Source organism: Salmo trutta, chromosome 38, assembly GCF_901001165.1.
Source record: "Salmo trutta chromosome 38, fSalTru1.1, whole genome shotgun sequence".
Lineage (NCBI taxonomy): Eukaryota > Metazoa > Chordata > Actinopteri > Salmoniformes > Salmonidae > Salmo > Salmo trutta.
Window position 1 is genome coordinate 29,049,579 of NC_042994.1, and position 14,340 is coordinate 29,063,918.

Consider the following 14,340-nt stretch of genomic DNA (forward strand, 5'->3'; position numbering starts at 1 on the left):
TTAAGTTCTCCCTACCTCAGCAGGAGTAGTGTACTACAGGTCAGTTCCCCTACCTCAGCAGTAGTGTACTACAGGTTAAGTTCCCCTACCTCAGCAGGAGTAGTGTACTACAGGTTAAGTTCCCCTACCTCAGCAGGAGTAGTGTACTACAGGTTAAGTTCCCCTACCTCAGCAGGAGTAGTGTACTACAGGTTAAGTTCCCCTACCTCAGCAGGAGTAGTGTACTAGAGGTTAAGTTCCCCTACCTCAGCAGTAGTGTACTACAGGTTAAGTTCCCCTACCTCAGCAGGAGTAGTGTACTACAGGTTAAGTTCCCCTACCTCAGCAGGAGTAGTGTACTACAGGTCAGTTCCCCTACCTCAGCAGGAGTAGTGTTCTACAGGTTAAGTTCCCCTACCTCAGCAGGAGTAGTGTACTACAGGTCAGTTCCCCTACCTCAGCAGTAGTAGTGTACTACAGGTTAAGTTCCCCTACCTCAGCAGGAGTAGTGTACTACAGGTCAGTTCCCCTACCTCAGCAGTAGTGTACTACAGGTCAAGTTCCCCCTACCTCAGCAGGAGTAGTGTACTACAGGTTAAGTTCCCCTACCTCAGCAGGAGTAGTGTACTACAGGTCAGTTCCCCTACCTCAGCAGGAGTAGTGTACTACAGGTCAGTTCCCCTACCTCAGCAGGAGTAGTGTACTACAGGTTAAGTTCCCCCTACCTCAGCAGCAGTAGTGTACTACAGGTCAGTTCCCCTACCTCAGCAGGAGTAGTGTACTACAGGTCAGTTCCCCCTACCTCAGCAGGAGTAGTGTACTACAGGTCAGTTCCCCCTACCTCAGCAGGAGTAGTGTACTACAGGTCAGTTCCCCTACCTCAGCAGGAGTAGTGTACTACAGGTTAAGTTCCCCTACCTCAGCAGTAGTGTACTACAGGTTAAGTTCCCCTACCTCAGCAGTAGTGTACTACAGGTTAAGTTCCCCTACCTCAGCAGGAGTAGTGTACTACAGGTTAAGTTCCCCTACCTCAGCAGGAGTAGTGTACTACAGGTCAGTTCCCCCTACCTCAGCAGGAGTAGTGTACTACAGGTTAAGTTCCCCTACCTCAGCAGTAGTGTACTACAGGTTAAGTTCCCCTACCTCAGCAGGAGTAGTGTACTACAGGTCAGTTCCCCCTACCTCAGCAGGAGTAGTGTACTACAGGTTAAGTTCCCCTACCTCAGCAGTAGTGTACTACAGGTTAAGTTCCCCTACCTCAGCAGGAGTAGTGTACTACAGGTCAGTTCCCCTACCTCAGCAGGAGTAGTGTACTACAGGTTAGGTTCCCCTACCTCAGCAGGAGTAGTGTACTACAGGTCAGTTCCCCCTACCTCAGCAGGAGTAGTGTACTACAGGTCAGTTCCCCTCCCTCAGCAGGAGTAGTGTACTACAGGTCAAGTTCCCCTACCTCAGCAGTAGTGTACTACAGGTTAAGTTCCCCTACCTCAGCAGGAGTAGTGTACTACAGGTTAAGTTCTCCCTACCTCAGCAGGAGTAGTGTACTACAGGTCAGTTCCCCTACCTCAGCAGCAGTAGTGTACTACAGGTCAGTTCCCCTACCTCAGCAGGAGTAGTGTACTACAGGTCAGTTCCCCTACCTCAGCAGGAGTAGTGTACTACAGGTCAGTTCCCCCTACCTCAGCAGGAGTAGTGTACTACAGGTTAAGTTCCCCTACCTCAGCAGGAGTAGTGTACTACAGGTTAAGTTCCCCCTACCTCAGCAGGAGTAGTGTACTACAGGTCAGTTCCCCTCCCTCAGCAGGAGTAGTGTACTACAGGTTAAGTTCCCCTACCTCAGCAGGAGTAGTGTACTACAGGTCAGTTCCCCCTACCTCAGCAGGAGTAGTGTACTACAGGTTAAGTTCCCCTACCTCAGCAGGAGTAGTGTACTACAGGTTAAGTTCCCCTACCTCAGCAGGAGTAGTGTACTACAGGTTAAGTTCCCCCTACCTCAGCAGGAGTAGTGTACTACAGGTTAAGTTCCCCTACCTCAGCAGGAGTAGTGTACTACAGGTCAGTTCCCCTACCTCAGCAGGAGTAGTGTACTACAGGTTAAGTTCCCCTACCTCAGCAGTAGTGTACTACAGGTTAAGTTCCCCTACCTCAGCAGGAGTAGTGTACTACAGGTTAAGTTCCCCTACCTCAGCAGGAGTAGTGTACTACAGGTTAAGTTCCCCTACCTCAGCAGGAGTAGTGTACTACAGGTCAGTTCCCCTACCTCAGCAGGAGTAGTGTACTACAGGTCAGTTCCCCTACCTCAGCAGGAGTAGTGTACTACAGGTTAAGTTCCCCTACCTCAGCAGTAGTGTACTACAGGTTAAGTTCCCCTACCTCACCAGGAGTAGTGTACTACAGGTCAGTTCCCCTACCTCAGCAGGAGTAGTGTACTACAGGTTAAGTTCCCCTACCTCAGCAGTAGTGTACTACAGGTTAAGTTCCCCTACCTCAGCAGCAGTAGTGTACTACAGGTTAAGTTCCCCTACCTCAGCAGTAGTGTACTACAGGTTAAGTTCCCCTACCTCAGCAGTAGTGTACTACAGGTTAAGTTCCCCTACCTCAGCAGGAGTAGTGTACTACAGGTTAAGTTCTCCCTACCTCAGCAGGAGTAGTGTACTACAGGTTAAGTTCCCCTACCTCAGCAGGAGTAGTGTACTACAGGTCAGTTCCCCCTACCTCAGCAGGAGTAGTGTACTACAGGTTAAGTTCCCCTACCTCAGCAGGAGTAGTGTACTACAGGTCAAGTTCCCCCTACCTCAGCAGGAGTAGTGTACTACAGGTTAAGTTCCCCTACCTCAGCAGGAGTAGTGTACTACAGGTTAAGTTCCCCCTACTTCCAGGGCCTAAAATGTACTTTTTGGTCTATCAGCCACGGTGACAGTTAGATTAAAATATATATATATACCAGCCACTCACAATTTTTACCAGCCAAAATATTTTTTTCGCCATAATTTCATCAAAAAACACACTTTAAAAAAACCCCACAAATAACAGATGACCATGCTTTGTAATGTTTCTAAAACAAGAAATGTATTAGTAAGAAGAAATGTGATATATTTCTCAATTTCATTATTTTGTGACCTCAGTCTTTTAATCAAAATAGCAGAGACAAAATGTTCAGCTGCCCCTTTAAGGGCGGGAGGTTACTGTGGTAACAGGGCCACTGGAGTCTTGTCATGTGTGTGTGTGAGATTTGGGATCTGACTGGGGCGTCTCATTGGCTATCAGTTGAAGCAGCACTCAAACGAACGTTGAAAAACAACCGCACAATGTAAATAGCCAAGAAACACCAGGACAAAGTCTCACTTTGTAGACTTGAGTAAATTAGACCAACTTTTGTGCCTCTGAGCAGCGCCTCCAAGAAAATGAATCCATTAGCACTTCCCTCATTGCACAGCTCCCCTGCCAGGCGGTATTACTGTGTGTGGTGGGATCTAGGAACCCTATTTCTTCCTAATTAACAGCCATGAAACTAAACAGCAGAAACAGCTTGAAAACAGGTACCTACCACTATCTAAACCTAGCAGTACCTAAACCTACCTGCATTTGGCAGGTGGTGGGTGTTGTTAATCGTGTGCCCTGCCTACCTCAGCAGGATGTTGACTTTGGCCAAGCCCTCCCACTTCTCTCTGACCTCTGATATCTTAGCTCGACCTATACATTTCACCATACAGAGAGGGTAGTAGTTATGGAGGGGGGGACAAATTGATAGTTACATATCAGGGTATTATTTTTGACCATATATGGTATTGTTTTGACAGTATCGCAGTATTATTTCTGCGCTAGTTGGCTGTACCTGAACCAAAACTCCAGTATTATTTCTGCGCTAGTTGGCTGTACCTGAACCAAAACTCCAGTATTATTTCTGCGCTAGTTGGCTGTACCTGAACCAAAACTCCAGTATTATTTCTGCGCTAGTTGGCTGTACCTGAACCAAAACTCCAGTATTATTTCTGCGCTAGTTGGCTGTACCTGAACCAAAACTCCAGTATTATTTCTGCGCTAGTTGGCTGTACCTGAACCAAACTCCAGTATTATTTCTGCGCTAGTTGGCTGTACCTGAACCAAAACTCCAGTATTATTTCTGCGCTAGTTGGCTGTACCTGAACCAAAACTCCAGTATTATTTCTGCGCTAGTTGGCTGTACCTGAACCAAAACTCCAGTATTATTTCTGCGCTAGTTGGCTGTACCTGAACCAAAACTCCAGTATTATTTCTGCGCTAGTTGGCTGTACCTGAACCAAAACTCCAGTATTATTTCTGCGCTAGTTGGCTGTACCTGAACCAAAACTCCAGTATTATTTCTGCGCTAGTTGGCTGTACCTGAACCAAAACTCCAGTATTATTTCTGCGCTAGTTGGCTGTACCTGAACCAAAACTCCAGTATTATTTCTGCGCTAGTTGGCTGTACCTGAACCAAAACTCCAGTATTATTTCTGCGCTAGTTGGCTGTACCTGAACCAAAACTCCAGTATTATTTCTGCGCTAGTTGGCTGTACCTGAACCAAAACTCCAGTATTATTTCTGCGCTAGTTGGCTGTACCTGAACCAAAACTCCAGTATTATTTCTGCGCTAGTTGGCTGTACCTGAACCAAAACTCCAGTATTATTTCTGCGCTAGTTGGCTGTACCTGAACCAAAACTCCAGTATTATTTCTGCGCTAGTTGGCTGTACCTGAACCAAAACTCCAGTATTATTTCTGCGCTAGTTGGCTGTACCTGCACCAAAACTCCAGTATTATTTCTGCGCTAGTTGGCTGTACCTGAACCAAAACTCCAGTATTATTTCTGCGCTAGTTGGCTGTACCTGAACCAAAACTCCAGGATTTTTCCTTCATATCTGCTTCTCCATCTTTTTAAATAGGGAGCCAATTTGTTTTCAGCACTTTTATTTCCATGACTGATCAAAACTCGTTCACCATACGTAGGTGCCGATACGATATGTATTGCGAGTGTCACAATTCTATATAGAATACATATGGTATCGGCACCTAAGTACGGTGATAATATGGTGATGTCTCTGGCAGTTCCCAGCTCTAGAGAGTCGTACCAGTACGTTAAGTTCATGTACTCTAGTACCTTACCTCAGCAGGATGTTGACTTTGGGGAAGCCCTCCCACTTCTCCCTGCACTCAGGACACTCAGTCTTCCTACTAGACTCCCACCAGAGAGCCAGGCAGTGGCGGCAGAAGCTGTGACCACAGTTCAGCGTTGTCGGGTTGACCAGGACGTCGTAGCAACAGTGGCACCCAAACTGGTCCTCGCTGATGAAGGGGCTGGCAGAGGGCCGGGGGTACGGAGAGGGAGGGGGGTCAGAGGTCACAGGAGGGGTTAGGGGGGAGGAGAGATCGGAGAGAGGGTTGGGGACGGGGGCAGCAGCAGTACCCCCCTCCATCTGCTGGATCATCTGGGGTCTGGAGGAGAGAGAGAACCAAAGAATAAGTGAGAGGGGGACAGAGGAGAGAGAGAGAGAGAGAAGCGCGAGAGAGAGAGAAGTGTGAGAGAGAGAGAAGTGTGAGAGAGAGAGAAGTGTGAGAGAGAGAGAAGTGTGAGAGAGAGAGAAGTGTGAGAGAAAGAGAAGTGTGAGAGAGAGAGAAGTGTGAGAGAAAGAAGTGTGAGAGAAAGAGAAGTGTGAGAGAAAGAGAAGTGTGAGAGAAAGAGAAGTGTGAGAGAGAGAGAAGTGTGAGAGAGAGAGAAGTGTGAGAGAAAGAAGTGTGAGAGAAAGAGAAGTGTGAGAGAAAGAGAAGTGTGAGAGAGAGAGAAGTGTGAGAGAGCGCAATAGAGAAAGAGTGCGAGAGAGAGAGAAAGAGTGCGAGACAAAGAGCGAGAAAGAGAGAGCAAGAAACAAGAATATGGGTTGTAAAAAAAAACTTTCACTACTTGCACATCGTTACAACACTGTATATCTACATAATATGACATTTGAAATGTCTTTATTATATTGGAACTTCTGTGAGTGTAATGTTTACTGTTATTGTTTATTATCTACTTAATTTGCTTTGACAATGTTAACATATGTTTCCCATGCCAATAAAGCCCTTGAATGGAATGAGAGCGAGAGAGAGAAGAAAAAGAAAGAGCGAGCACAAGAGAGACAGAAAGAAAAACACAAACAGAGAGACAGAGACAGAAAGAGAAAGGGGGAGAGAGACAGAAAGAGAAAGGGGGAGAGAGACAGAAAGAGAAAGGGGGAGAGAGACAGAAAGAGAAAGGGGGAGAGAGACAGAAAGAGAAAGGGGGAGAGAGAGAGAGACAAACAGAAAGACAAAACTATTAACTGTGTGAGACCCCAAATGGCACCTTATTACCGCAAATCAAAGTGTATTGGTCCTTTACACAGATTTTCAATGTTATCGCAGGTACAACAAAATGCATACCCTTCTAGCGCCAACAGTACAGTAATATTGAATATTACACACAATCCAAAAGGAGGGAAAAAAACAAGAAATATCCTAGCGACTACTTTTGACCAGAGCTCAGGGCCCATAACATAGGCACTCCTCCATTGCCCTATGGCCATGGTCAAAATTTGTACACTCACTATACTAGGGAATAGGTTGCCATTTGGGACGAAATATTTCCAAATATTACAGAATAACTGGCGTTGAGTTCTGACAATGTATTTTATAGCTAATAACAGGAACCCACTTTTATAGCTTTCTTAATTGAGTAGTAACTGACGTTTTGACAGACATGCAGTTTGGCTAGCTAAATGACAGTTAGTAAACAGGAAGCAACTCAAATGCACATAACAGTACACGAACACTGCAACACATGCGTAATTGTCAACTCCGCAGATGAAATTATACTGACGGGAAACCTGTTCCTAGGAAAGAGGGGTTCTTACAGGTTCTCATATATGGCTAGCCATTCAATAAAAACAATTATTATTTTAGTTAGCTGATTCTTGACCAAATCACTGTATCTAACGTTAGCTGCTAACTAGTTAGCTAGTCAGTGGCAAACCCCCAATTGTGCTAACGTTAGCTACCGTTAGGTATAAAACAGCATTTGTCATCTTTAGTTTCCTACCTCAGGAATAACGGCCGTTGCAACCAAGCTGGAAAATCACATCACCGCCTAATAGATGCTTTTCCAAAGTTAGTTTTGATTACGCTAGCTAGCTAATAAGACAAGTCGACATTTTCCGAGCAGTCATATGGGTAGCTAAACAGCTAGCTAGCTTCTCATTTCACTTCTTTCTTGCCAGGGGTATATTCATTACGCGGAAGCAAACAGAACCAACAGGGAGGGACCTATATTTATTTATTTTCGTTGCAAAATGTTTCCAGTTTGGAGTTAAAGGTTTCCGTTGCTAAACGTTTTGCAACAGGCGAGACCCTTTAAAGCGGAATCCGCGTAATGAATACACCCACAGACTCGCTAGGGAAATGATGCGTTCAAATCAACTGGGAACTCGGAAAAATACGAATTTATATATCGTCGTTAGTGATCTTCAGGTCAGAAAGTCGGTGCTCTAGAAAGAGCCCCGAGTTCTCGAGTTGCAATTAATTTTTCATTTATTTTCCGAGTTCCCCGTTGTTTTGAACACACTGATGTTGGAGCTTTCTGAGTTCCTATTTGCGAGTTTCCAGTTGTTATGAACGTGGCAAAACTCACTCTGGTCACGCGAGCCGCGCCGTGACGAACTCATGAGCTAAAAACAAATCCGTGTTCTCGCTCCTCATTGGTTGCGCTCCGTGTACTTTTACTTTACTGTAATTGGTGGTGTGGCTTTTATTTTGAAACGTCAAAAATAACGTGCCAATGCTCTTCCAGTTCAAAGTTCGATTGTTTTGTCCTTTCGTAGAATCTGTTTCCTGTTTATTATTTTCATGGAAAGTCGTCTATCACACCACGTACGTAGTAATTATCATAGTACATGTCTACGATTGCAGCGTGAGTGACGTAAGGCGGAAGCTGAAAGAATCAAATGGTTAATGTCAGCTAAACTGTCAAACTGTGTTCTAGAGATATCAACCTCTTCCCCGAGCATACTGGCTACCCAGAGCAAACTGGCTACATACGGCTCTAAAAAAGAGCGATCAGTGAACTAACTCTGTATATTGTGCTACATTGAACCTAAACCCATAGTCACCATGGATACTCTCTACACTTATAGATTACTACCACCCACATATACCAACACGAAGGACCCTGAATACAGTTATAGACTAGTGAAGCTGGAACTGGTAGACTGCTGGCAAACTCCAGACCTGAACATCATCATCAAACAAGAAGAGGAGGAAGAGGATATCTCTCTGCAAGTTAAAGAAGAAGATAAGGAGGAGGAAGAGGATATCTCTCTACAAGTTAAAGAAGAAGAGAAGGAGGAGGAAGAGGATATCTCTCTGCAAGTTAAAGAAGAAGAGGAAGATCATGCTTTCATGGTCAAAGTAGAGGAGGAAGAGAAGGACAAAGCTCTTGTAGTTAAAGAAGAAGAAGAGGGGGGTTTTGCGGTCAAAAAAGAAGAAGAGGAAGAAGCTATAGGGGTTTTTATTTTTTCAGGTATGTACAGATAATGGGTACGTCCCAAAATGGCACCCTATTCCCTGTAGAGCCCGACAGGCCTTGGTCAAAAGTAGTGCCCTATAAAGGGAATAGGGTGCCAATTGGGACGCAGACCAATATTGAGTGTGCTAGTATGAACCTTAGCATGGTACTGTTTCTTCAGATTTAACCCAGCACTCTTTATTTCCTTGACGCAGACGGAAACTGCAACCAGTGGCCTGTCAGTGGGAAGAGTCCCTCCGTATCAGAAGGACCTCAACAACAACCACAACAAAAACAGACACAACCAAAGAAACAGCAAAAACAAACCCAGGAACCCCACCACTCCCCTCTGTACTGCTCCGACTGTGGGATGAGTTTTGTCAGCCCTGGGATACTGAACGCGCACCGCAGAATCCACCAGCCCAGAATAATCCACACCACCACCACCAGCGGTGAGCCGTCTCACTACTGCCATGACTGCGGCAAGACCTTCGACACCGCCCGCTACCTCAGCAAGCACCGCTTGGTTCACACAGCAGAGAGGACGCACCACTGCTCCCAGTGTGACCGGAGCTTCCTGAGACTCCAGCACCTCAAAGAACACCAGAGAACCCACAGTGGAGAGAAGCCTCACTACTGCTCCGTGTGTGGGAAGGGCTTCACCAAGGTCCGACTCCTCCGGACACACCAACGGCTGCATGCCGTGGAGGGGGCTGACGTGGTCGGGGATGGGATGGGGATGAAGGAGGGTAGTGGGGTGGTGATGTCAGCGATGGGGCGGAAGAGAGCTCTGAGAGTTCTGGCCGGAGTGGACTACTACTACTGCTCTGAGTGTGGGAAGAGCTTCTCCAGTGCGGCCTATCTTAAGGTGTGTAAAATAGAATCACTCTCACACTACGTCTGATCCCATTACCACCTGTATTGACAAGCCTATACAGTGGGCTGGCCTTTCTGTTGTTTTTTTCAAGTAGACTTTATTTAGCCCAGCACCAACGTTTGTTAAGGATGTGCGTATTGACCACAAACGTTTCTACAGATATCAAATCAAAATGTATTTGTCACATACACATGATGTTAATGCGAGTGTAGCGAAATGCTTGTGCTTCTAGTTCCAACCATGCAGTAATATCTAACAAGTAATCTAACAATCACGCTGACATGCAGTTGCCAGACTTGGCCCAGTAGCTGTCTCTCCCATTGAAATAGAATGAATAGAACGGACGTCCCCGTTCAAGTCAATAATGTCATAATGGGTGGATGGCGGTTCAGTTTGCCAGGGTTGGCGGTTCCTAGCCCGTTCCATTCATTCCATTTCTATGGTGTCTCCAAATAACCATGTACAATAGAAAACCTATTGTACATGAAACGTTCAGATAGAAATAGTCTATCTAGAACAAATATGCCTCTCTGACATGTAGCATAAGGAATCACGTCGGCTCTATTTATGGCATTTCTATTCCGCAAAGTTCAACAACTTTTCGGCTACTGAACGTGGCCCTGTTGTTTCAATTTTGATGAACGATGCATTTCTAAACACAGAGATCCTGTAAAATGAAGTTCTAATATGTAATTCTTTGTTTCTGTCTCAGGTGCATCAGAAGGCTCACACAGGAGACAAACCATACCAGTGTGCTCACTGTAAGAAGTCATTCGGCACGTCATGGGGTTTAAAGGTTCACCGGCAGAATCGCTCTGGGGAGAAGCCCCACCAGTGCACCGACTGTGGGAAGAGGTTCTCGGACCTGCGCAGCCACAAGGCCCACCAGAGCACCCACACTGGAGAGAAACCATACACATGCCCTGTCTGTGGAAAAGGCTTTGCCTGGCACAAGAGCCTACAGAAACACCAGGCCACACACAGCAGCAGTGGTGGTGGAATCATAGAAGTACATATAGAATAATCTATGATATCCTGGAGGGTTTCACTCCAACCTCAATCTAGCACCTGATTCTAATATCCTGTAGGGTTTCACTCTAACCCCAATCTAGCAGGTTAGTTACAACTACGGGACAGGAGGGTAGCTCTCCAGGAACAGAGTTGGGTTATAGGAGGGTAGCTCTCCAGGAACAGAGTTGGGTTATAGGAGGGTAGCTCTCCAGGAACAGAGTTGGGTTATAGGAGGGTAGCTCTCCAGGAACAGGGTTGGGTTATAGGAGGGTAGCTCTCCAGGAACAGAATTGGGTTATAGGAGGGTAGCTCTCCAGGAACAGAATTGGGTTATAGGAGGGTAGCTCTCTAGGAACAGAGTTGGGTTATAGGAGGGTAGCTCTCTAGGAACAGAGTTGGGTTATAGGAGGGTAGCTCTCCAGGAACAGAATTGGGTTATAGGAGGGTAGCTCTCCAGGAACAGAATTGGGTTATAGGAGGGTAGCTCTCTAGGAACAGAGTTGGGTTATAGGAGGGTAGCTCTCTAGGAACAGAGTTGGGTTATAGGAGGGTAGCTCTCCAGGAACAGAATTGGGTTATAGGAGGGTAGCTCTCTAGGAACAGAGTTGGGTTATAGGAGGGTAGCTCTCCAGGAACAGAGTTGGGTTATAGCAGGGTAGCTCTCCAGGAACAGAGTTGGGTTACAGGAGGGTAGCTCTCCAGGAACAGGGTTGGGTTATAGAAGGGTGGCGCTCTAGGAACAGAGTTGGGTTATAGGAGGGTAGCTCTCCAGGAACAGGGTTGGGTTAAAGAAGGGTGGCGCTCTAGGAACAGAGTTGGGTTATAGGAGGGTAGCGCTCCAGGAACAGGGTTGGGTTATAGGAGGGTAGCTCTCCAGGAACAGAGTTGGGTTATAGGAGGGTAGCTCTCCAGGAACAGGGTTTGGTTATAGGAGGGTAGCTCTCCAGGAACAGAGTTGGGTTATAGGAGGGTAGCTCTCCAGGAACAGAGTTGGGTTATAGGAGGGTAGCTCTCCAGGAACAGAGTTGGGTTATAGGAGGGTAGCTTTCCAGGAACAGAGTTGGGTTATAGGAGGGTAGCGCTCCAGGAACAGAGTTGGGTTATAGGAGGGTAGCTCTCCAGGAACAGGGTTGGGTTATAGAAGGGTGGCGCTCTAGGAACAGAGTTGGGTTATAGGAGGGTAGCTCTCCAGGAACAGAGTTGGGTTATAGGATGGTAGACCTCCCGAGGAACAGGGTTGGGTTATAGGAGGGTAGCTCTCTAGGAACAGAGTTGGGTTATAGGAGGGTAGCTCTCCAGGAACAGAGTTGGGTTATAGGAGGGTAGCTCTCCAGGAACAGGGTTGGGTTATAGAAGGGTGGCGCTCTAGGAACAAAGTTGGGTTATAGGAGGGTAGCTCTCCAGGAACAGAGTTGGGTTATAGGAGGGTAGCTCTCCAGGAACAGGGTTGGGTTATAGGAGGGTAGCTCTCCAGGAACAGAGTTGGGTTATAGGAGGGTAGCGCTCCAGGAACAGGGTTGGGTTATAGGAGGGTAGCTCTCCAGGAACAGGGTTGGGTTATAGGAGGGTAGCTCTCCAGGAACAGAGTTGGGTTATAGGAGGGTAGCTCTCCAGGAACAGAGTTGGGTTATAGGAGGGTAGCTCTCTAGGAACAGAGTTGGGTTATAGGAGGGTAGCTCTCCAGGAACAGAGTTGGGTTATAGGAGGGTAGCTCTCTAGGAACAGAGTTGGGTTATAGGAGGGTAGCTCTCCAAGAACAGGGTTGGGTTATAGGAGGGTAGCTCTCCAGGAACAGAATTGGGTTATAGGAGGGTAGCTCTCCAGGAACAGAGTTGGGTTATAGGAGGGTAGCTCTCTAGGAACAGAGTTGGGTTATAGGAGGGTAGCTCTCTAGGAACAGGGTTGGGTTATAGGAGGGTAGCTCTCTAGGAACAGAGTTGGGTTATAGGAGGGTAGCTCTCCAGGAACAGGGTTGGGTTATAGGAGGGTAGCTCTCCAGGAACAGGGTTGGGTTATAGGAGGGTAGCTCTCCAGGTGAATCATGTCACATCACCTGGATTTTAACCTTTTATTTTAAGCCTTTTCCAGAAATGAGAATTAGACTAAAAATGAAAGCAATCACCTCAGTGTGGTACTGGATGATGGGGCTGGACCAGCTGACATAAAAAGAAAAGGGGACAGTTTGATTAAAAGCTTTAAATAAAAGTAAAAATCCAGGTCAAAAAACAGGGCCCTAATTATCTTAACACAACAGTCCTTCTGTTGTGTCAGAAGGACTGTTTTAATTACATCAAAATGTCACATAAGTATGTGACTTGTAATTAAATATTTTAGATGTTTATATTCATACACAAATGTAGTTTGTAAGCCTACTTTTTGTTCTCTCAAAGTGTTCTCTGGATGGATTGTGCAACAGGTGATGGCTATCTTTTGTTTCCGACAGCAAATGTGCTCACTAGAACATGAAGTGTATGGAGCAGTGTTTGGTTTGGATCTGAAATTAATGGATGATGAAAATAGACATGGTCAGTTGTTGCACTCCGATCTGATTTCTGTCTTTATTTTGTCGCTGAGTTCAAAGCACATGCTGAGGTCTGGCAGCATAACAGTTTTCCACATATTCACGTCTTCATATCCGCTTTGAGGCCTTTCAAAAGGAGATCTGGCATTGGAACTGGAGGGTGAGCAAAACCACTCTATTGAGCAGTGGAGGCTGGTGGGAGGATCTATAGGAGGATGGGCTTGTTGTAATGGCTGGAAAGGATTGAAATGGAACGGAGCCAAACATGGTTTACATATGTTTATTGTTTGATATTGTTCCATTTCAGACATTACAATGACCCCGTCTTCCTATAGCTCCTCCCACCAGCCGCCACTGATAGAGGTGTGTAACCCCCCTCCAAAACATGGCTGTACTTACTAGGCACACTACTTTAACAGATAAAGTGATGTACATGTCTTGTTTCATTTCAAGACTTATCTTCATTGACTGGCTGTATTGATGAATTATATTGACTGATATGGTTTAACGGTAACCTTTACACAAACATGAAAGCCAACAGATGTGTCCAAGAGAAACAATTCACATCATAAACTAGGTTTCCATCCAATAGGCGACAGATTTCCATGTTAATATTCTAAAATTAGCATAAATAAAATATGCACATATTCCCACCAGTGGTGTTTCCACCAAACTGAATCCCACTTAAGTTTTCAGGTACCGAATACATTTTTTCAATGTGTTTCCGTTGCATTTTCAACTCAACGGATAGTTTTGTCACAAAAACTGTTGCATTTAAAAGCAAATGTGCCTAGTCTGGTTTTGGCACGTGCGCTCTAGCCAGCAGCTCACAGATATATATGATATATATTATATCAATATTTGCACATAAAAGGCGTTTCCAGCGCCATTTCTCACATAAATTATTTTACCGACACAAAAAGATCCCACCATGTCGACGAACAAATGATCTGTCGGCATTTATAAAATTGTATCAAAAACTTCACAGCTGTCACAAATTTTTTGTTTTATACAGTATGACTTAACACACATAAAAACTAATGGAAATGTAGTAAAATGTGTCTCATGTCAGTTTCTAAACCTAAAAAATGTCTCAAAACATTTCATCAAAACGATCATTCTATCGGCATCTTAAAAAGAACATTGACCTTGTGTCTGTTCAGTGCAACGACAGAACATTCTAACAGACATGTTGACGTCATCACGGAACGAGTAGAGAGCTAGCAAAGTAATGTGATATCTTTTTTTTTTTACAATTGGTCTCTCTTTCCAATGATGTGGCATCACTGAGGATGATAAATATATATTTTTTTGGAGGGGATTTCCGAGTGGCACAGCGGTCTAAGGCACTGCATTTCAGTGCAAGAGGCGTCACTACAGTCCCTGGTTTGAATCCAGGCTGTATCACATCCGGCCGTGA

The 14,340-nt window shown here is 45.6% G+C and overlaps 2 protein-coding genes across 3 annotated transcripts in view; one reads left to right on the plus strand and one right to left on the minus strand.

Moving 5' to 3' along the window:
- LOC115178660 (bifunctional apoptosis regulator) overlaps positions 1-7,382 on the minus strand; it is a 28,131-nt gene extending 20,749 nt beyond the window's left edge. Inside the window, exons 1-2 of one of the 2 annotated variants that reach the window (XM_029739917.1) lie at positions 7,051-7,382; positions 5,103-5,432 (exon numbers count right to left, since the gene is read on the minus strand). In XM_029739917.1, the coding sequence (XP_029595777.1) occupies positions 5,103-5,425 (323 nt within the window). In that variant the 5' untranslated portion in view covers positions 5,426-5,432; positions 7,051-7,382. Of the gene's footprint in view, positions 1-3,605; positions 3,704-5,102; positions 5,433-7,050 lie in introns of those variants that run through there. The other variant, XM_029739918.1, reaches the window with a different exon arrangement.
- A 1,002-nt stretch (positions 7,383-8,384) lies between these two features.
- On the plus strand, positions 8,385-10,594 carry LOC115178075 (zinc finger protein 436). The gene is made up of 3 exons (XM_029739112.1): positions 8,385-8,526; positions 8,727-9,379; positions 10,101-10,594. The coding sequence occupies exons 1-3, from the start codon at positions 8,406-8,408 to the stop codon at positions 10,410-10,412; spliced, it is 1,086 nt and encodes a 361-aa protein (XP_029594972.1). The 5' UTR covers positions 8,385-8,405; the 3' UTR covers positions 10,413-10,594.
- Positions 10,595-14,340: the final 3,746 nt, after the last annotated feature.

Coding starts and splice junctions, on each gene's coding strand:
- LOC115178075 (XM_029739112.1), top strand. CDS start 8,406: ATGGTCAAAGTAGAGGAGGAAGAGAAGGACAAAGCTCTTGTAGTTAAA. Junction 8,527..8,726: donor AGGGGTTTTTATTTTTTCAG/GTATGTACAGAT, acceptor TCCTTGACGCAG/ACGGAAACTGCAACCAGTGG. Junction 9,380..10,100: donor CCAGTGCGGCCTATCTTAAG/GTGTGTAAAATA, acceptor TTTCTGTCTCAG/GTGCATCAGAAGGCTCACAC.